We start from the raw sequence: 22,750 nt of genomic DNA, 5'->3' as shown, positions 1-22,750 counted from the left end.
ACCGCAGTACAGATAATCAATGGTAATAAGCATCACAACTCAGCCCAGCAATTGGGTCAGGAAGAACTCTCCTGAGAAACCCTGGGCCAGGAGACCTGAAAGCGCGGTGGCAAGAGCTGTTCTGCCACTACTGTAGCAGTGTCCTGAGGAACCCTGTCTGGTCAGTGCGTGGAGGGGCCTGCATCCAGCCCCCCCATGTCTGAACAGAAGAGGGATGCCCCAACACCAACAGAAATCTCCATGCCATGAAAGATGCCGTGATCTGAGTTTCTTGCCAATCTTCTCCCTTCTCCCATCCCCCACAGTTCTACTATGTATGAAGAGTTCCCAGCTATTGTCAAACATCCAGCAAGGGCTACGGTTACAATTCAACCAATAGTGAAACACCAAGGCAGATCAGGGCAGCCGCATCCCTCTGCATGGAGGCCATAGGGCAGGGGCCTGCACCACTGTCAATATTTCAGCCATGGAAGCGGGCAGGGTCTGGGTGGCTGTAAAGGAAGGTTGCTGGTTACAGCATTCAGGTTCCTTGGCCTTCAGGGGGCCCTTTCTTTATCCTGTACCTGCAAAGCTCACCGGGCTGGTTCCCTCCAGGAGAGAATTGAGCCACTGAAGTCAAATTGATTGTGTGCTTCTTGTCCAACTTGCCACCCTCTTCTTGGACGCCCCCGTTTTCAGCCGGTTTGTTTGTGATGGGCGTGGGGTTGCCGTCTCTCACAGAAAGGGCCTCCTGGCTCAGTGGAGTGATCCGGCGTGCTGAGCTTTAATGATCTCTCAACACAATGTTCCGTTATGGTAAAAGAAAACAAGGTATTATGCAAAAATAGCCGTTGTGGTGCTACGTTTCCATGTATTGCAGGGGAGGTGAGGCAGGGGGAGAGAACAACCAGGATTCCTTAGAGAATAAATAAATCAAGAGAGGGTTTGTTCTTTGAGCTCTCCCAGGGATTTGGGGCAGTCACTGTTCTCTACGGAGCCAGTCTGACAACCCGGGTACCAAAATCTCCCACTGATTTCCACTGGCATTTTGGGGGGTGCAGGTAACCCAGGGCTGGTAACACCTTAGTAAAAGCACAGCTGCTAGAGCAGTTCATGAACAGAGTCCATGGTCTGACTGAAGAGAGCGCGGGAGATGCGGGAACAGAAGAGGTTGGAATATCAATGGTTAAATATAGCTGATAGACAAGAACAAAGGCAAACAAAATATAGGTGACGATGCAGCCAAAGTTCTTGAGGCACTGCAAACATACCTACCGCTCCTCTGAGCTGTAGCAAAAGATGATATCGGGCCAGGCCCTCAAGTGGTGCAAATCAGCATAGCTCCATTGCCCAGGGATATTTTAAGGAACTAGACCAGCTAATGTAAGAAACATGAGACTTGTCAATCCTATGTTCTCATGTAGTGCTGCAGAAAGGAGGGGGAGGAGGGGTCAAACCACAGCCATTACTGAAGCTAAACTCCCATTGATTTAAGTGGTGGGTTTGCCTGAGTAAGAACTACAGAATTGGGCCCAAGAGTGTAAAACTGGTAAAAATGATCAATGTGCCAAAGGGCCTATTTTCCTATCACTGTTACTATTTCAAGACGGGCTTTGCACTGCGGTAGGAGGGTTTATAAGCATTTCCACCCACCATTCCACTTCTCTCTCTGCCAAATATTCCCTGAGTTATTTGTTTCCCTATGTCAGTGTTTCCCAGGACTGAACCAAGCCACAGAATTTATGCTGGTAATAAAATTTGTCATGATGCCAATCAAATTGCAAAGAGTGTAATGACCTTTTATTATAGTGCAATCCCTTTCCTAATGACATTTGCTCTGCAAAAAAACGTATTTCGCTTTCAGATGGTTTATTGGGGGCAGCCCATAGCCCTTTGCTACATAAAAAAACAGGGAGAATGTGAACCTAGACAGACCCTTAAAGGATAATGCAAATAGAGAATTCTGAACGTTCACGATAAGAACTGGAAACACATACACACCTGCTGGTTTATAATGGCGCCATGTTTTTTCATAATCTGAGTAAACACCGTGCGTTTTGGGTGAGTTTATTTGTACCTTTTGCAGCCTACCTAGTAAAATGACTAGTCATTTTAAAATAAGTCAGTCATAACTTAGGACAGATTTCCCCTGGAAGACTGAATTGTAGAGTCCTTGAAGTCGTTATAATGTGTCCATTATTAGTAATGTAAGGAGACCGTGGCTTTCTAAAAAAATCCAGAAAGAATGAAGCCATGGCTGTTTATCAGACAGTGTGAGAGCAAAGCAGAACTGCTGCTTCTGATGAGAAGTAATGCTAGGTCTATGTATAGATACATCAATCCACGGTCTTTATGGAACCTGCCACGCCAGCCCTGCCCATGATATAATCAAGAGCAACTGAATGTAGGATGCAGTGGTCAGGCTAGCAACATGAAAATACATTGTCACTTAACCTGAACGGTTCCAAATCAAGCTAACATAGTAGGAATGATGATGATAAATCTCACGCTCTGCCTTGTAACAACTTCACCCTGCACAAGAGCACAGTGTACTCCTTTACTGATAGCAAACCTCTATAAAGAGAACCTGTTAAAACACCAGCACGATAAAGTTGGTCCCAGCATTTCAGTGCTATGCTCTAAATGAAATGCTTTCTCCACTCCCCCTCTGCCTTTGATCAAAGGATGGGTCTTTCTTATGGCTCCTCTCTCCTGGTGTGGATTTCCAAGCTGGAGGTGGAGAAGCCCAGTCAGAGTGACACTCCCCTCCTTGGAGCTGTCAGGAGCAATAAAAAATCCTTCCCTTCTCAAACTTCTTCAGCTTGAATCCTGCAGGATTTGCATCAGAGGCAGAATGTCAGAGCAGAACTCTGCAGTTCAAGCGGCTAGCCTTCCCAGGCAGGATGTACAAACAAACCCCAGCCAAGCTGCCAACCCTGTGTTGCTCATGACCCAAACGGATTCCCGGGACAAGTGGAGCAAAAAAATGGATTTTCTTTTATCGGTGATTGGATTTGCTGTAGATTTGGGCAACGTCTGGAGGTTCCCTTATATCTGTTATCAGAATGGAGGGGGTAAGGACACAACTTTACTTTTTTAATCCTCTTCTAAAGAAAATTAAGTAGCTTTTTATTTTTCAATTTTTAAAATTTTATTATTTCTTTCTTTTGTTTAGTTGGTTCTTACAGTGTTTATTGTGAACCCAGAAAGTTCGATGAATGACAAAACTTCTGCTGGGATTTGTCTCCCTTTTCTGTTTTATCTGTTCTTATTTTAAATATCTTTCCAGCAATGCTGATCCTCATGAGATTAGAGGTGTGAATGTATGAATATGGGAGGGGAAATGCAATTTTTATGATTAATATACAAGTTTTTAAAAAAGAAAACGGAAAATGTCGAATGGGACCAAAAAGATCAAATCCTGTGTGGTTGTTGTTAACTTTGCAGTCTTCCCAGTTTGTGAAACTGATCACTTGTGATGGCTTACATTTTAAGATCATCATTTCAAATGTCCAAAACATCCTTGCTTTAAGATTACTGTGCAGGATTACAGGTGTAGGGATAGCACAGTCACGGGCTTGAAAAATAAAGGCAAATAGCTCCTTAAGGAGCTGTCCATGGTACTAGCCTTCAGAACTAAATAAAACAGACTTCAGTAGTTCAACCAATTAATTAAACATTCCAATTATTTCTTCCTGATAGAAATAATTACCTGAAAGTTCAAGACAAACCAGAATCCTGATTTTAGAACAGGTTTTCAGCAACTGATGAGCAAACAAACTGTTTTAAATAAACAAGAGTAGAAAAATCCTTTTTAAGAAAGTGAAAATGTGGAAATGGAGACTTTGTGCTGTTTGCAGAAGACACAGTGGATTCAATTGCCAAAAGCCATGGGCATTTGGGTATCACACCTTAATGCGTGGCAAATTAGAAGAAAATAATTAATGTCATGCTACACACTGCAGGCTGGATTCTGATCTCAGTTTCAGTCACGTAGATCCAAAATATCTACACTGAAGTCCATGGAGTTATTCTGAATTAACCCCTGTGAAACTGAGGGCAGCCGTTAGCTCCTAGCTAGTCAATTTGGCCTGAGCATATTTTCCTTAAACGTGCCAAGTAAATATAAATGTAAAAGCCATTTAATAAAACTGTCAAAACAATAACACGGTGTCTTAAATAAAGGAAAGAAAGAGGAAATGGCACAAAGAGAGAAGTAGAGAGAGGGAGGGAGAGAGAAAGCACACATCAGATATGATTGATTTGTCACTTATGCTCCTAATAATACATTAATAAAAGTGATTGTGTTTTAACTGGCTTTCCTTCCTCGCAGACATTCTGCTTTTGTCATACAATAGAACTTACAGAACTATTTTCACTCTCATGAAAAGGCCATTTCCTAAGCTCTCCTTCCAAGACCAACCCTCTGCTTTCATAAAAGCCAATTTCTGGGCTTCTCTCCCTCAAGAAAATTGAGTGTTGTGTAAGTTGTTACAGTTGTGGGCTGCAAGTTACCTGCAAAGTAAGAGGAAACTTTTAAATTCTGTCCACTGTGAACACTTTTCTTTTTTTTATTAACATTTAAACACTCCCTGAAAGTAACCAATAGCAATGTCCGCTAGCACCGTCTTGTTTCAGTCAGGAGTTTGCAACCTTTGCTTTCCTTGCACAGAGAGGTGCGCAGCATTTGTTCTCTTCCTTGGCAAATGATCAGATTCTATAAAGAGCAGGCTAGAGAGACTGTCATGAACCAGGTCTCAATCATTCTATGCCTCTGTTTGCATTTCATGCAACTATTTCTGCTGACCTCCAGTAGGATGCACGTGAATTGCTGCTGCGCTACTTGTCGGGGGGTTTACTGCTCCTGGCAGGTTATCAAATACATATTTCAAGCAACAGGCTGGTTAGCCTAGTTTCTAGCTGCTTTAAGAGGTGCTCTGGGGTCCTAGTTGTACATAAAAACATAAGAACATAAGAGTGGCCATACTGGGTCAGACCAAAGGTCCATCTGGCCCAGTATCCTGTCTTCCAACAGCGGCCAATGCCAGGTGCCCCAGAGGGAATGAACAGAACAGATAATCATCAAGTGATCCATCCCCTGTCGCCCATTCGCAGCTTCTGGCAAACAGAGGCTACGGACACCATTGTACACAGGATTGTTTGTGCCTCTCCAATCTACAGCTGTAAAGGGTGGAGTTACAGTCACTGAAAACAGCCAGTCATTAAACAGCATCATCCCCCTTCGAGCTAATGGACACTCTGACAGCACTAGGGCTGAGAGTGCAGCTTTAGTGACTAGTGCTTGAACTCTGCGGTCAGAAATCCTGCTGGGAAAGGGTAACGTGGCTTCTACAAAAGGTGGCCAGTGGTAGCAGGTGCTAGTGTTTGGGTACGGATGCCATTTTGTTCCTGCTCAGTCGCCGCAGTTTGCTCATGCTTGAAAGGACATGGTCAGAAGAGCGAGCGTGGTTTTGAAGCATCCTTCCCCAGGTTACCAAGAACGACTCTGCTCAGTGGAGCTGAAAGAAGTGTGGGGCTGCCGTGTATTTTGTCAGGGCGCTGGTTGTTTGCTTTGTGCTGTGCACAGCGCGGGCTGGCAGCCTTCCCCTTTACAAACCGTTTCACTTTCCTGTTCTCTTGCCCCTGCCCGACGCCGCTGAGTTTTGGAGTCAGGCTTTTGACCCCATGAGGGAATCTATAAGCCCATGCTCCTGTGCACAGAGCTCCAAAAGGGGATGGAGCCAGAGCTCCCCTTCCCCTCTGGACACCCCCCTGGGGAGTAATAAGCTGCCTCCTGCACAGGTTCAGCCTTTGCAGGCCTGGGAGCTCTGGGTGGCATTCTGTATCTGCAAGGTATAATGCTTCCCATTGCTTCCCCTGCTCAGCACAGCTCCGCCCTGCCCCTCACTCTGGGCTGGGCTTAAATGGTACGACTCAGCTGAGCCAATAATAACCAAGCTCTATATCCCATCTGCGCTAGTCCCCGCATGGCAATGCCTGTTCTGATTGTAAATGAAAAGTTCAGAACAATTCTTCCATTCTCCTCCCCCTTGAGACCCAGCATCATCGGTTACATCTGCGACCTCATGTTACCACCGCTATGCTTTACATTACAGTTGTGCTTAGGGTCAGGCCCCATTGTGCTTGGGGCTGTACAGACATCTAGCAAGACATCGTCCCTGTTGCTGGCTGCTGCGGTAGCTCAAGCCCAGCCTGTGGTCCTGAAGTGCGGCGATGGTGGGGATGAATAGCCATGAATTCCCTTGAGATCCAGGTCACTTTTCTTCAGTGCCTTCACTTGCATGGATCTGACACCACTGCAGCCTTTCAGCCTATCAGGCATCTTCGCCCTTGTCCTCTGGCTTTCTGGGGGTCAGTGTGACCGTGATGTCTTGGAAAACGTGTTTAGTGAGTCCTCATTTTACAGCCCAGGCCAGAACCAATGGTGAGACGCTGTTCTTGGATTCCCAGCCTGAGTCTGCAGTTGCAGGAGGCTTGGATAGTTTCGAGAAGTACCCAGATTTCTGGATGCTGATGCAAGCAGGAACCCAACACCTTTGCAGGTTCACCCCCGCCTAGTCACGTACCTTCCTGAGCAGAAGGAGTTAAATGTCCCTTGTTCACATTCACAGGAGCTCTGGTGACGCCCACATCTCCCTACATGACCCCTTGCCAGTGGCCATTCATCCAAAGGAAAACCCCACATGTGCACTGGATAGTATAAAACAGCCCTTTCCTCGGGTATGGGACTTTCAGAGAGAGGAGCCGTGGGGGGTAAATTAACTAATCCCAATAGGGTAATCTGATGAATAGAGAGAGCAGTTCCAGTTAGAAAGAATCCAGTGGGCACAAGTCTAGCCCTAGTAATTACTGCATCATCATGAATAATGCAAATTACAGCATTAATTATTGAGTTCATTGAGTGACGATACATATTCATTGGGATTTTCTCTGTAGAGCCTTTAAAACCTGAAAGGTGCTTAATATCTTATTCTCTCCCTTCTGATCGTCTGCACGGCCCAGTGTTACAGCCAATCCGTCTGTTCCTGGCTAAAAGGGGCCCCTTTCTGTACAGGTAATGACACCATCGCACACACACTTCAGAACATCCAACCACTCATAAAAGCCAGTGCGTTCCCACAGCTCGTAGGGAGAAAGCGTTGATTCATTCGCTCCGTTACACACACGCATGTACCCAGATAGTGCTGTCGAGAATTTGCAGTATCTCTCACAGACACTGAGCCCACTCAGTAAACAATCTCTCATCTACATTCCCATACATTGCATGGAGGACGGGCCCAATTCACCTTTAGTGTAACTCCACCAACATCAACTCCCCGGGGAGCTGGGGGATCAGTACGTACCACCTGTTTGCAGGCGGGTCTGCTACATAAAGGGGTCCCTTGTTGTCAGCGCTGGGATGCTGATGTGGGCTGTGTAGGAAGAGGTCTCTTCCAGTGCTTCCATGAGGGGTGCAGAGCCCTTGTGCACCCAGTCCTATATCAGTGGGGTAGCAGGAAAGCCATAGCTGCAACTTGGGGGTGAAATCCTGGCTCTGCTGAAGTCAATGGGAAAACCCCCACGGATTTCAATAGGGCCAGGATTTGAGCTCAGGGGCCCATGCTGTGCTCAGAGAGGGGCAGGATCGGTGACTCAGTCCTGGAGCCCGGACATGCCGTTTCAAATAGATATTCCCAACCCATCTGGCTGGCTTGTGAGTCTGCCTTTGCTGCTGTGGGTGCCATGATGTTCTGTGGTGGTTTTGCCTCTCTCGCTGCAGGGGCCTTTCTCATTCCTTACACACTGATGGCCATCTTCGGAGGAGTACCTCTCTTCTACATGGAGCTGGCCCTGGGCCAGTTTCACAGGACAGGAGCGATCTCCATCTGGAAACGCATCTGTCCCATCTTTAAAGGTAAGACACCCTGCCCCCACCCTGGAAACTCAACGTTCACTTAGCATTACCAGGCTGTGTCCTCTGCTTTGCCAAACGGAGAGAAATGAAGTTAAATTAGAGTCCTGCTGCAGCTAGGTACGTCGTCACCCCGTGAGATGCATTTGCAGTAATATTTATAGCTCACAGACAACACCTCTTGCATGTCTCAACTGCCCCTCCCTCCCTGCACACAGAGCCTTGCAGCACATGGCTGTCCAAGCTCCCCAGCTCCTGGGACCCCTTCCCCTTCTCATTTCCCGTCCCACAACCTGTCCCGCTGCTCCTCTTAAAGCAGCAGTGTCCAAAATATGGAAAACCACAGAAATAAGTAGCTGTCACAATAGGGCAAATTCATCCCAGATGTAACTCCATTAACAGGCCTGACCCAACTACCGCTACTAGCAGCGCATGGGAATAAAGCCCCCATCCCTGGAATCCGGTGCTCTGTGTACAGCTCTCACTCAGTCCCATGGAGTTATGCAGGGATGCCATGACTGATGTGGAAGAGAACCAATGCGCATGGACTGCCTGACTCCCAGGGATCCCATGATGTGCTCCTCTAAAGACCTCGCCCTTCTCTCTACACAGGCATTGGCTTTGCTATTTGCATCATCGCCCTGTACGTCTCCTTCTACTACAACACCATCATCGCCTGGGCCCTGTACTATTTCTACTCCTCCTTCACTGGTACCCTGCCCTGGACCAGCTGTGACAATCCCTGGAACACCCCCAACTGCACCAACTACTTTGGACAGAGCAACGTGACTTGGACCACCTTCTCCAAGTCGCCAGCGGAAGAGTTTTATACGTAAGTGCATGTAAGTGGATTACGTGACTGGGCTGGGGGAAATCTCTCGCTCGTTGGCATCCGATCACCAAAGCGCCTCAGCACGAGGGCCTGCTATGCAGTAGCAGAAGGAATGATCCTTGGCATTTCCATTTCAGGCACACACATAATAACACTGCTTTACATTTTCATTTGGGACTCTCAGCAAGATTTACAAACATGGCTCCCGCTGCTCCATGCGGTGGGTAAGTAGTATTACCCGCATTTCACATACAGGGAAACTGAGGCATAGACCGGTTACGTGATTTGCTAACCTGAGGCCCTTATACATAGTGAGCCAGGGACTGGGTGAAGAGCAGCATGTAGGAGTCCCAGTGCTCAGGTTTCAGCCTTACCCTCTCAACCATAGTTCTTACAGGTCAGTCACAGCTCAGCAATGTTCCTTCTGGGGAAGGGCATTCTGGACTGTGCATGCCAGGGGCAGGGTGTCAGATCTGGCCAATCCATCAGCCTCCCAGCGGACAATGGCTCAGCATTGCCCCTCTTTCTTGTATTAGTGACTAAGCCGCCGGGGTTTTTTTTTTTGCCACAGGAGGAAGGTCCTTGAGATTCAGAAATCCAGTGGCCTGTATGACGTCGGCGGGATCCGCTGGCAGCTTCTCCTCTGCCTTTTTCTCATCTTCACGATTGTTTACTTCAGCCTGTGGAAAGGAGTGAAAACCTCAGGGAAGGTAAGGAGGGCTCCCACACCTGTTCTTCCTGTCGGTGTCCGAATGAGTAATAGCTTCATATTCCCAATGCAGAGGCATCATACGGCTAACACAGAGCCTGGTGCGTTAACCCTCAGGGCCTGCCGGGTAGACGCACCCCACTAGCGCTCTGCATTTCACAAGCAAGCCCCTCAGCAGAGGAGCCTGGTCCAGCGCATTCACTGTGCTTGTGATCTGCTGTAGTGGATGGGACGCCCTGGCAGAGCGGGTATTGCACATGGCCGGAGGTCTGCTGCCCAAGGATTGTTCACCCATGAAATCTGGGCATCATTTCAACAATAAACACCCGTGAGAACTCTGGCATCTGCTCCCTGGCAATTTGCAAATAAAGGAAAAAAGGCAAAATTCATCCAATAGATTGTAACTCATATTTGCTCTGCCGTCCTGGGACAGTCCATAAGAAATGCAGGTGGTTTTCTCCTGCAGTCTGTCTGCCTCATGTTCTCACTGCTCCAAAGCTTCCGACAATGTTACTCACTCCAGTCCAGTGCTAAATACAGTCCCTTTCAACAATTGAAGGTGCCCTTGAAACTGGGCACCCCTTGCTTGCCAGCCACAACGGCGGGGTTCTCTCTGTACGCTGTACTACAGTGTGCAGAAGAAATGGGAAGCAGAAGGAAAAAACATACCTCCTTGCCTGATTTCCAGCAGTGCTGAGTAGAGTTGTGCAAATAATTGATATTTTGGTTCAATGGCAAGTAAAAAAAAAAATTCACTCCAACCCCAAAACAAAATTTTTTGAATTTTTCAGTGAATCAAAAAGTTGGAAAAAAATCATGTGGGGTTCAATTAAATGTTTTGTTTTGATTTCAAGAATTTAAGGTTTTGTTTTAATTTAAAAAAAACAAAATTGAAGGGACTGTCAAAACAAAAAGTAATTTTGAATTGAAAAATTGAAACATTTTGACTTGCTCAGAAGCTGTGTCTGTTTTTTAACTGAAACAATTCAGCCAAACCAACACAAATTCCCCACACATTTCGGTGTTGCCAAATCTGCATTTTTCACTGACACAAGATTTGGCGGAAGGTTTTGGCCCGCTTGTGCGGCGTGCCCACTTGGAGTCAGTGGGGGATCAGCACAAATCAGGCCTCCAGATAAGCACATAGCCTAGAATGTTGTTGTTAGGATCAATTAGGGCAACCTCTGTTCTGACTGTTCTATCTGAATGATCAGTGCATGCACAATCCCCAAGCAGCAAACTTCCCCCACCAACTCCCAGGTCAGACCTGGGAATGCACAGATGTAAGATCTCAGTCTTGCAAAGACTAAATGAGGTCATCTAGCTATTTCCCTACCAAAGTTGTTACCAAGTCCCCCCACAAGCTGTATCTATCATCCTTTCTCAGCAGCACAGCATCACGTGGGAGGCGTGAAATTCTTTCCTACATTTGCCACAGGCAATGAGCGAACCCATTCTAAGCTGACCACACTACTGATCACCGAGCCAGGGGCAGACTCCAATGTCATTGAGGTTTGGAGAGTCATTTTCTGACCCCACAGCTGAGCGATCATTCCAAACAGTGGCCACTAAAATTGAATTCCATTCGTCTCTCTCGCCATCTCAGACACAAAGACGGGAGGCCGTTTGACACAGAGCGTTGGTGACAACCCTGCAAATATCTGCATTAATTCTTTGCTGGATGTGACCTAGAGGAGTGGCCGGCGTCTGTCTTTCCTGTCACTGAAACCCTTGTCCGGTCTCTCCTTTCAGGTGGTGTGGGTGACAGCTACGCTGCCTTACATCGTCCTCCTCATACTGCTGGTTCGGGGAGCTACTCTGCCAGGGGCTTGGAGAGGGATCGTCTTCTATCTCAGACCTGACTGGGAGAAACTCATGAGCACTGCTGTAAGTTACACCCAGCAGATCCCCAGTCCAGGCTCTGACCGGCTAAGGAGCACTCCTTGCCACTGGGGGTTTGTTGTATTTAGCGATGTATACAGGAGCCACCCGAGAGCCTGGAAAATGCTGAGACAGGTTCAACGCTCCGTTTCGTTTTTATATTTTAAACCATTTATGTGACGTCAGAGCTGGCTTGACAGCCCTGGAGACATCAGGCCTCTGCCTGTCTATCCCAGGACAGGTATAGCATGGACAGACACAGGTAAACTCCACACATGCCAGCCCAAACTCAACACTCTTGGCTACATGAGGGACAATCAGAGGTGTAGGATCTCTGCCAGCACCAGCCAGGCTGGAGGCTATTGTGTTGACTGGGCACAGGCCTTCTTCTGCCACGTTGTCTCGCCCTGCTCTGAGTGTGACATAATGGTAACGGCGCCCTTCCACTGCTGGAGCAACAGGCTGGGGCTACGTCATGGGGGGCCTTTAAGAACATAAGAACGGCCACACTGGGTCAGACCAATGACTCATCTAGCTCAGTATTCTGTCTTCCGACAGTGGCTGGTTCCAGGTCCTTCAGAATGGGGCAATTACCAAATGATCCTCCCCCTGTCATCCAGTCCCAGCTTCTGGAAGTCAGAGATTTAGGGACACCCATGGCATGGGGTTGCGTCCCTGACCATCTTGGTTAATAGCCATTGAGGGATCTATCCTCCATGAACTTATCTAATTCTTTTTTGAACCCAGTTCTACTTCTGACCTTCACAACATCCCCTGGCAAAGAGTTCCACAGCTTGACTCTGTGTTGTGTCAAGAAGTACTTCCTTTTGTTTGTGTTAACCCTGCTGCCTACTAATTTCATTGGGTGACCCCTGGTTCTCATGTTATGTGCAGGGGTAAATAACACGTCCCTAGTCACTTTCCCCACACCAGTCATGATTTTATAGACCTCAATCATATACTCCCTTAGTCGTCTCTTTTGTAGGCTGAACAGTCCCAGTCTAAAGGCAAGGACAAAGACTTGTAAGCAATGCAGTAGAGAAGGGGGGACTCAGAGGGAGGGGCTGATGTGATCAGAGAAACCAATCAGGGAGATGATGCTAGCAGCAGCGTTAAATGTGCTTAATGTGACATTAATTGCACCTGCTGGATCTCCCATCCTCCCACATTATGGTACATCTGCTGTATCCACCTCAGCAAGCAACTGCCTTTAAATGCCACCCCAACCCCCCCCAGCTGCCAGTGCTTGCGGATTCATTTGGCAGAGACTCCCAGCGCAGATCTGCGAACCAGAGAGTAATAGGTTCATTATTCCTTCAGAAAATAGAGGCACACTGGACAAGCTCTTGGAAATGTAAATCTTTAATTGAATCACCCATCTCATTTGCCATCGAGTGTTATTTATGCTGTGTTTTCGCCCCATCTTTGTAAAGCGGGCCTGACAATAGACTTCCTGTCTGTAATTACTGCAGAGCTGCACTTGAGAATTTTCATTAAAGGTAATCAGTGATATACTTTCCAATTAAAACCTTTCATAACAGATACACGACCAATCATACTGCAGCCATCACTTCTTCCAGGAACTGTGAGCCAAGCCCTAGTGTAGCTGGATGCCAGGAGAGGGTTCGGGTGCGCTGCAGTTTCACATCCTCATCCCTTCTCTCATCCTGATTTCTCTGCTTAGGCTGCAGCTGAATTAGGTGTCACTGCTCAAGTTCTCTGCTGCTAAATTACCCGTGGAAGGACACCTGCTTCCCTTCACCCTAGAAGATCCATCTCCCCAACTCCTCCCTCTGTCTGGGGTGTCCTTCCAGGAGGAATTGGGGAGCAAGGGCAAGCAAGGGAACCACATCCAAGAAACAGTAATCAGGGAAATATCTTTAAATAGGGGTCACCAATGTGACACACAACCCCAGGGCTTGTCTGCCCTGGGACCTCACATTGTGTTAAAGCCGGTCCCTGAGCTGCATGGGATCTATTACATTTACACACGTAACACCCGTCGGCACTGCGAGAGTGGGGCAGAAGGGCCACAGGGTAAACAAGAATCTAGCATGGAGCGTTCAGCATTGGAGCAGCTGCTTGCTCCCTGGGGCTAACCACGACCTGCTGACATGATACCCTGGCTATACACAGTTGCGCATAATACCATGTTAGTTACCACCCCTCCTCTGGGCCACACTCCAGAGTGATGTAACTGCCCAGTGGAGATGGGCCCGTGAAGAGCAGACACACATATAAGGCACAGTGCCACAGGCAGCCTGGCCAACCTGGGATTTTTTTCTGCGCTTTCAAAATGAGGCAAAAGGCACATTTCAGAAACAGACGGTTAGAGCTGCACTCCGTTACACACGGCCTGGGGGTCAGAGAGAACGCAAAGGGAGCTGATCTATTTGTGGTGTCCACATTCACACCCCATGCCGCTGCCTCCCTGAGAGTGGGAGGTGGCCTGTGTGTGTTTGGGAGAGGGGCTTCCTGGCCGGGTCACAGCCCCTGGGATCCACCCGTTCTCCTGCCTCTAACCCAGCGTCTCTGCTTGTTTGGCCAGGTTTGGGTTGATGCTGCTGCCCAGATCTTTTTCTCCTTGGGCCCTGGATTTGGTGTTCTTCTCGCACTCGCCAGTTACAACCATTTCAACAATAACTGTTACCGGTAAGAGACCGCGGACTCTGCCCTGGCAGACTAGCCAGCAGCAGGAATGTGAGCCGAGCCTCCCATGTGCAGCAGAACACACAGAAAACTCACCTACATCTCTGCACAGGCTAGCACGGGGCAGGCTCCCTCCCGCGGGCCTGCCACTTGTCCCCCCTTCTTGCCTAGTCCTTGGGCTCCTCACTGCCACCGGCGCAAATGGAAGAGCCAGAGAAGCAAGCTCTTAGAACGGGGTTCCCAGTTAATCTCTGCCGGGTACAAAGGTGCAGGGGCACGTTTTGAAGGCACAAATTGCCCCTGCAGAAGGGTGGCTGGGTCTCTGCCTGAGCAAAAATACCCCTGAAAGTGCCAGGCCTGTGTGATCACGCAGTGCGCCCCGAGCCACATCTGGCAGGACAGTGAGCCCAAGCAGTGGGATGGGAGCCTCTGCCCAGGGCCTCCAGCTTCCCTCTCGCTCCCATGCACTGGCGGGGAGGGTATCAGCAGCCACTGCTCTGCCGCCTGGGAATGCTGCTTCTAAGCAGTCAGGCACCTTCCAGTGGATTCCCAGAGGGCACTGGGGGCTTTCATGGGATTGCTCAGCTGGGTGGGTCTTAGAACTGTCTCTGCCCTCCAGAAAGAACCAGTTTCTACGCTGTTTCTGCACATATCGGTCACACCCCCAACAAGCAGGGCCAGCTCCCCAAATGATTCAGTGCTCTCATCCCAGCACCAGGGGAGACAATGCTGTCACCTGGACAGAGGGCTGCCTCAAACCAATTGTCACTGCAGGATCCACACTCCCAGATGTGCAATCTATGGGAACCTCCCTGAGAGAGGAGCGGCCAGGCACTTCGGAGCGCTAATCCCAACTCTGACAGTGTAAAGCCTACTCCGTTCTGCACAGAGCAGGGGCAGCCCTCTGGCTCCTGGCTGGTTGACAGTGTCCCAGAGATTGGACTCCCCAGGTACAATCCAAATCCCAGCACTTACCCCTGTGGGTGCCCTACCCCATGGTGCTTAAGGAAATTCTGTCCGGCTCTTTGTTCATTCCTAAGCAAGCAGAGTTGTCCTTCCCAAACATGAATCCTGCCTCCAGAGCTGGAAGCAGCAGCGGTCCTGGCCACTCAGGTGCATGGGAATGAATCCCTCTTGTGCCTCATGATGTGAGCAAACTAAACCTCACTTTTACAGCTCTTACTCTTTATGGTTTCTTTGGGGAGGGGGATAAGGGGAAGGCTTTGGGCCTCTAGGTACTGGGGCTAGAAATGCAAATGCAAAAATGGTTTTTGAAATACCTTGTCCTTCTAGTCACCCGCTCCCGTTCTGCCTTCCAGAGACGCCATAGTCACCAGCGCGGTGAACTGTCTGACCAGCTTCCTGTCAGGGTTTGTCATTTTCACAGTGCTGGGCTACATGGCTGAAATGAGAGACGTGGAGGTGGAAGATGTAGCAAAAGATAAAGGTTTGCCTCCCTTACACCTGTTAGCCTTGGAATAGCCCCTTCCCCTTAGCCCTGGCCAGCTCTGGATATCAGCCAGCTGCCTGTCTGGAGCCATGCATTAGGGACTGGGGGGTGAAACCAGCGTCTTGAGCATCAAGATCTGAGTTATGTCCCTTGCTTTGCTGTATGACCCTGGGCAAGTCACTTCCCCTTTCTGTGCCTCAAATGTCCCCATCTATCGTAAGGAAAGACAATTCTCACCGACCTCACAGGGCTTAAATGATATGTGTCAGTACAGTGATCACTGCATGAACGTTCAGATTCCAGACCACGACTCAGGTTGGAGCTTTCCTAGAAGTGTCAAAGTGCTGGAGTCACACGGCTGCAAGTGGGGACAGAATATGATCCTCTGCAAGCTAACAAACGTGGGGTGAAGTTAGGGAGCTACTGTGTGTGGTGCCCACTATTGGTGACTACAGAGACAGTAATGGCCAAAGGGGAAATGATTAGACTAAGCAAGAGCGAGGTCAATTGGGCAGTGGAATAACCTGCCACAGGAGGGGATGGAATGCCTGGCAATCCGGGAAGGGAAATCCCAGACTGGTAACCCCTGGCAGGGTTGAGTAAGGGCAAGATTTTCACAGACATTTATCTGCCCATCATGCCTTTGAAAATCTCCACCTAAATGTTTTTCCGGCATGGGAAGAAAATCATCATAAGCAGAAGGCAGATGCCCTGGGACTTTCATAACACAGACTATTTTCATAGCAACCGGATGGAAGGAAATAACCTGATGTTCCCTTCTAGGTCCGAGTCTCCTTTTTATCACCTACCCTGAGGCCATCGCAAATATGGTGGGCTCGACCTTCTTCGCCATCATATTCTTCCTCATGATGATTACTCTGGGGCTGGACAGCACGGTAGGTACTTTGATTTCCCTATGGGGCGAGAGCAAAATGATCCAAGAAAGTCATGATTGTACGTTCCAGGCCCCTCGCTCCCAGAAGGGTTACTTTGGGGTGGCACTTTTGGTCATTGCTATATATCATTCAAAATTGGGGGGTGCACAGGTGGGGAGGGCAGGAACAGTAACAAAGAATATGCCATCGGTACCTCTCTAAATATGACCCAGGTATGGATGAACTCAACATGTCTTTGATTCTTCTCTGTTCAGTAAGGGCCTGATCCTGCTTCCCCCAAAGTCCACGTGAGTAGAATATTGGCTTCGAAAGAACTAGGACTGGGTCTTGAGCAATACTTCCTGCAAGCTGTGGGAGCAACGCGTGCTCAGCATGTCTCAGGATCAGGCCCTATTGCTATTTGGTGTTACTTGGCCTATCAATGTTCCTTACAAGCCCCCAAGATGCCAGAAGAACTTGAGCTTTGGTATAGCTGGTTAAGAAAATGGGAACAAACAAAAGTGTAAAAGTTTTCACCAAAATAAAAAATAAAAAGGTTTTCATGTTCTATAAATTTCATTTCATTTGAACATTTATTATAAGATTTCATGATTTTTTTTTTAAAATGTGAAAATAAACCCTGGTAAACCACGTTCCCCACAGCTGATAACAACTGCGCAGGAAACTGTAAATCAAACCCTGGGGAGGGGTAAATTTTACTCTCCGTTACATGGGTGTAAATCACAAAAAAGACCAATGAAGCTAATGAACCAACATACACATTAATGGGATTGCACCAAGAGCAGAATTTCACCCTGTGCTTCATTTTTCTGGCTCACCCAAATGTCTTATCTGGCTGCTTTTGCAGTTTGGAGGCCTGGAAGCGGTGATCACAGCGGTAATGGACGAATACCCTCACATCCTAGCAAAGAGAAAGGAGCTGTTCGTACTTGGCCTCATCACCATATGCTTTCTAGGCTCTCTCACCACCCTTACGCACGTAAGTAAGCCTGAGCCACATTCGATGCTACCTCCTTCCTCTGCAGGCCCAACATCACAGGCTTTGCAAAAAATTCAGCCATGAAAACTGGCTACAGCGAACATAGAGTCCTGTTCAGATCATCTTTTCCAATCAGAATGACTTTGCATTTGTCAACATTGAATTTCATCTGCAACTGCACCACCCATTCACCTGGCTTGGGAAGGTCTCTCTGGAGTTCTTCACAACCTTCTCCACCCTCAACTGGCTTGGTTAATTTTGAGTCACTTGCAAATTTTGCTACCTTGCTTTTTATGCCATGTCCCAAATCATTAATAAATATACTAAACAACAGACCTAGCCCAAACCTGAGGGAACCACTATGGGTCATTTATTGCGATTGGTTTTGTTCATGTCTCTTAGCCAGTTCATAACACAGCTGTACCCCTCACCTCAAAACTAATTAGTTTCCTTGAGTGTGGGACTTAGTCAAAGGCTTTGAGAAAGTCCAAATAAGCTTGATCAGCTGGTTCTCCATTATCAGCTATTTTGCTGACACATTTAAAACATTCTAGTCATTTGAAGTGTCCTTGTTTTCCTTTTCAGAGCCCATCCTGCTTTGCTGGTATGTTCCTGTTACGTGGGGGGCGGAGGCGTAACAGAACTCTTCTCTCCCTTGTTTTACACCTAGCTCCCTTTATACTGACTCCCTCAATCAGTCAGCTCCATGACTCGCACCTGAGCCCATACCTAGAGGGAGAGAAAAAAGTCTCCTTCATTTTCTTCTTAACCCCTTCACGCCCAAGCACCACATGGGGCTTGTTGGTGTCAGTGTGAATGGAATGCTTGAGAAAACTAGTGCAATGGAAGTGGCTAAAGTCAGGGCCGGCTCCAGGGTTTTTGCCGCCCCAAGCGGCGCAAAAAAAAAAAAAAAAAAAGCCGCAATTGCGATCTGCGGCGGCAATTCGGCGGGAGGTCCTTCGCTCTGAGTGGGAGTGAGGGACCGTCTGCCGAACTGCCGCCGAATAGCTGGACGTGCCGCCCCTCTCCAGAGTGGCCGCCCCAAGCACCTGCTTGGCAAGCTGGTGCCTGGAGCCAGCCCTGGCTAAAGTTCAGCATTGCACTTCCCACGTAAGAGCCACTACAATCACAGCCTGCTTGTGTTTGTCATTCCAGGGTGGAGCGTATGTTGTCAAACTGCTGGAGGAATTTGGTGCCGGCTGCTCAATCCTGGCGGTGGTGTTACTGGAAGCAATAGCTGTGTCATGGTTTTATGGTAAGGAGAAAAAAAAATCCATCTCCACAACTAGGCTTATATTATGCACCAGAATAACCTATGGTCATGATCCTGCAAAGACTTACACATGTGCTTTACTTTATGCACATAAGTTCCAGTGACTTCAATGGACTCCTCCTGTATAAATGTTTATATGGGCATGAATCGTTCAATGGCTGGGGCCAACAATGGCCACCTACATGTGCAGCAGTTCCCAGCACTTTCATGAAACTCTCTAAATAAGTCCTGTGCCCTGCATGTGCTGCCTGATTCTTCCCTGCTGTGACAGTGACACCATGTCTGTGATTTTCCTGCCCCCCGTACAGGAATTCAGAGGTTCTGTAATGATGTCAAAGCCATGCTGGGCTTCACCCCAGGGATATTCTGGAAGGTCTGCTGGGTTGCCATCAGCCCTGCCTTTTTAGCGGTGAGTATATTTGTCCCAAGCAAAAAATTAAGTTTACAACTTTCCTTTAACCTTCTATCAAGCAAGTCCCTCTCTGGCTTGCTGGAACTCTGGCATGCAGCCTGACTGAGGCTGTGACGCATAGATGCCCATGCACAGTTTCCTGTCCAGTTCCTGGTGACAGAGAAAACCACTTGGATGTGTCAGGGAGAAGGACTGCTTATGGAAAGTCTCCCCTTTGTTTGTGGTAGCAAGAAATCAATAGGAAACTCTTAAGTTGAAAAGGGAGCATGACATGCTGTCTGTACTCACTGAGACTGCGTATTTGTCAAAGAAAAAGCCATACAATATATGCTCAGGCTCATAAGAGTCTATGTACCATGGGCCAAGCTCACAGCTGGCAGCTGCAATTCAGTTAAAGTCAACACAGTCATGCCTGCTTACACCAGCAATGAATTTGGCCCTATCATGTCCCCCTTATGAAATAAAGCTGTTGACACTATAGACTACAATGTACTGTGGCTTAACCTGCCAAGTTTGCTATTTTAAATGCAACTCTAGTGCTATGCTTTGTACTGGATCCATCACCTTTGAAGTGCTAACCTTTCACTGGACTTCAAAGAATGCCCCATCTGTAAAACGAGGAGGATATTCATATTACCTACTTTGCACAGGGAGAGGGATTGTGAGGATTAATTAATGTTTTAAGCACTTTGAGATTCTAGGTTGTCATCAAGGCAGAAGGAAAATGATTTAGTTATACCAATCAGACATGTGACTGGAGTGCAGTTTTCTTCATCTGATGAAAACCCCACAAACAAACTGGATCAGTGTTAGGAATATAATTCTGGGAAATGTCAGTTTAAAATCCAGATTGGCCTTTAAAGATTAGAATACAAATAGAAGAGAAATAAGAGCATTAAATTAGGCTGCATAATAAAGTTATATTTACACTGGGATTGGTGAGATGTTGTACATTGATTTGATTTAATTGGAAAGCTAGTTCAAGGTGATGCTAGTATAATCATGAACAAATAATTCCATGAGGAAAAAACCTAGTGATGCTGTTTTAAATGGCTTTTTATCACATTGTGCTCTACCGCCACAGTCGCTTTCTAAATTCTCCCAAACATTACTGCCCCTCCATTCTGCATTTTATTTTCCTTTTTTGCCCTTGGAAGTTTTAAACAAACTCCTAGACAGAGAGAGAGAGAGAGAGTGTGTGTGTGTGTGTGAGAGAGAGTCTGCAGTGAATGTTCTGATGGTGCCATTAATACAGCAGTATCTGTTCACATTATAAGTAGCAAAGTATCACACTGAAATCACAGCTTCTCCTCCAGCAGCAAACACTAATGAACTAGAATTTCTAAATTCAATCCCAGGCCGTTCCCCTTGAATAGGAGACATTGACAGTCTGCAGAGCACCCGAGTTGTAGTTGCTGAGCTCCCACCAGGCTGCATGAAGCTTGTGTACAAAATGCCACCCATCTATTAACATTCCTGGGGGAGTGGCACAGGGGACGGATACTGAAATGCAGGCCCCGTAAAGGGACACTCCCGGGGCAGCCTGAATGGGATACATCTGGCCTCAGTCAAGTTCCCGGTGGACAGACGGCCACATCGCAAAACCAGCCTCACAGCTGGCACCTTTACTGGCAGTGCAGGCAGAGAGGCCATTGGCTGAATTGACCCTGGAGACTGAACTCTTCCTAGATCAGGGATGAGGCACATGGGTGGGGCAGAATGAGGAAGCTGGCACTGCTGCTGCCTGGGCTGGAGCAGTTCTGGGGAGAAAGACGGTGAGTCCGTCTCCAGGATTGTCAGCACAGGACCTTCCCTAGCGCTAAACTCACTTGCAAATGTACCTAAAAGAAGACATTAAACTCATAAAGCCAAGGGCTAAAGAATCCACCCTAACTGATCCCCTGGGAATTCAATGAGGTTACACCAGGGATGAATGTAGTACCCCCATGTGCTGGAGGAACTGGCACAGCACCTTGCACTGCAGAAGGTCCCATGACTTGCTGGTGGAGGGGTGGGGGAGTCCCAGCTGGCCTGAAAGGAGTCTGCCTAACCACTGGCCTCTTTAGCCTTTCATTGTACAGACAATTTGTCACGCCGTGTGATGCAGTGCAGTGGCACATGTCACAGGAGGAGCCTTGTCCTCTTCTGACATTTCCCTAATTAACCAGTTCCCTCTTCACAAGAGACACCAGGCCAGATTCATCCCTGGTGTGAATCCACTGAAACTGGCTGAGGGGTGGTTGTGGAGCATGTGACTTGACGCGCTGTTCCATGAATGTGCTCGCCTGACATTGGTTGTGTTATCTGTTAACAGTTTATAATAGTCAGCTCTCTCCTGGACCAGCCACCACTCATGCTGTTTGACTATCGCTACCCTGAGTGGAGTATGTCAGTGGGGTACCTCATAGGAGCATCGTCCTTCATCTGTATCCCTTTCTACATGGTGTACAAGCTGGTCTGGACTCCTGGATCCCTTAAGCAGGTCAGGAAGAGCTGAGTGTCACACGTCACAATCCTGTGTGGGCCAGATATTGTGGGAGCCAGCGTTTGGTGCAGCACATTTTGAAAGACTTGAAAGGGGTCAAGTCTTCAACAGGCCGGCAGGGTCTGGAAGCTCTGTAGAAAAGTTCTGCTCATCCCCTAGTGACTGTGTTCATGTGGCAATTAAATCATGACAGATGAACTAATTTTAAACTGGCCCAGGCTAGCACTGTTGGCCTGCCCAGCCTAGACCAGCAACAGTCATTTTAAAGCCTTTCTAGAGGCCTGGCTAGGGGACCATGGGGCCACGTCTGGAATATGGCTCTAATGTTTATCCCTGGTCTACAATGGTCAGAACTCCTCCCTGGCATACCCCATTGACTTTAACTTGGCCCACTGGGTTTATATTGCATTAGCCTGAATCTTTCTAAAACCATGAGGACAAGCAGTTCCTCTCACAGGCTTCAATCCCACATCACACTGTAGTGACCAATCTGAGAGCAGCCCAGTCGGTTCCAAAGTCCCTCACTCCTCCTCAGCTCAGGGAAAGACCCCATCTCCCATCCAGAGGGCTCCTGCACCCCACGCACAATTACATCAGGGGCCGTCCTGCCCGAAGAGAGGCATGTCAGCATTAACCTGAGAGCACAATGCACCTGCTGAGCTGTCGTGCCATCGTTTCTGATTGGCTTAAACTGCAGCAGGCACCATGGTGCCATCAAACACGTGAGAATCACAAGGATGTGCCCAGGCTTCTGGCATTTCAATGGCATGTGAGAGAGGCAGAAAATCTGCCCAGCTTTTGTCCCAATGTGGCACCAGTTACATTAGCCACCAGAGCCGTAGGTAACCCCTGGCTTTTTCTTTGCTTGTATCCTCTAGCGTCTAGCAGTGTGCATTCGACCAGAGAAAGCCATACGAGACCAGCAAGCGGATTCAGTATGTATGTCATCAGTGCCATAGTCCTACGGAGCACACAAAGGGACATTAGACTGCTGTTCGGCTTTACTGTTACTTACCAAACCAACTAAGAGACAGGGACGAGAAAAGCTGCCATCACTGTTTAAACTGCTCCCCTGCTTCTCTCCCTAAGAGTTGTACCCACTGGCCAAAGCTCGCCACAGGGTGTGGAGAACACACCTAAGCCACCGTCTGTGGGCCACGCCCTCCTGCCATAGCAGCTATACACAAACCGGCATTTCCGTAAAAGCCTGTACTGTCCAGGTCTTAATAATGGGCTCGATCCAATCCCCATTGAAGGCAATAAGAATCTTTCTGCAATGAGAGCTGGATTGGC

At 48.0% G+C, this 22,750-nt stretch overlaps 1 protein-coding gene across 1 annotated transcript; it reads left to right on the top strand.

Moving 5' to 3' along the window:
• The first annotated feature begins 2,833 nt into the window (after positions 1-2,833).
• On the top strand, positions 2,834-22,750 carry LOC128824869 (sodium-dependent serotonin transporter-like). Its single transcript, XM_054006744.1, has 13 exons — positions 2,834-3,053; positions 7,760-7,894; positions 8,504-8,723; positions 9,295-9,433; positions 11,185-11,319; positions 13,862-13,965; positions 15,282-15,409; positions 16,196-16,308; positions 17,156-17,287; positions 18,443-18,542; positions 18,869-18,969; positions 21,287-21,454; positions 22,336-22,750. Exons 1-13 carry the CDS (start codon positions 2,834-2,836, stop codon positions 22,414-22,416), a joined length of 1,776 nt encoding a protein of 591 aa, XP_053862719.1. The 3' UTR covers positions 22,417-22,750.

The sequence above is a fragment of the Malaclemys terrapin genome, chromosome 16, assembly GCF_027887155.1.
Source record: "Malaclemys terrapin pileata isolate rMalTer1 chromosome 16, rMalTer1.hap1, whole genome shotgun sequence".
NCBI lineage: Eukaryota > Metazoa > Chordata > Testudines > Emydidae > Malaclemys > Malaclemys terrapin.
This window is presented reverse-complemented; position numbering and strand designations above follow the sequence as displayed.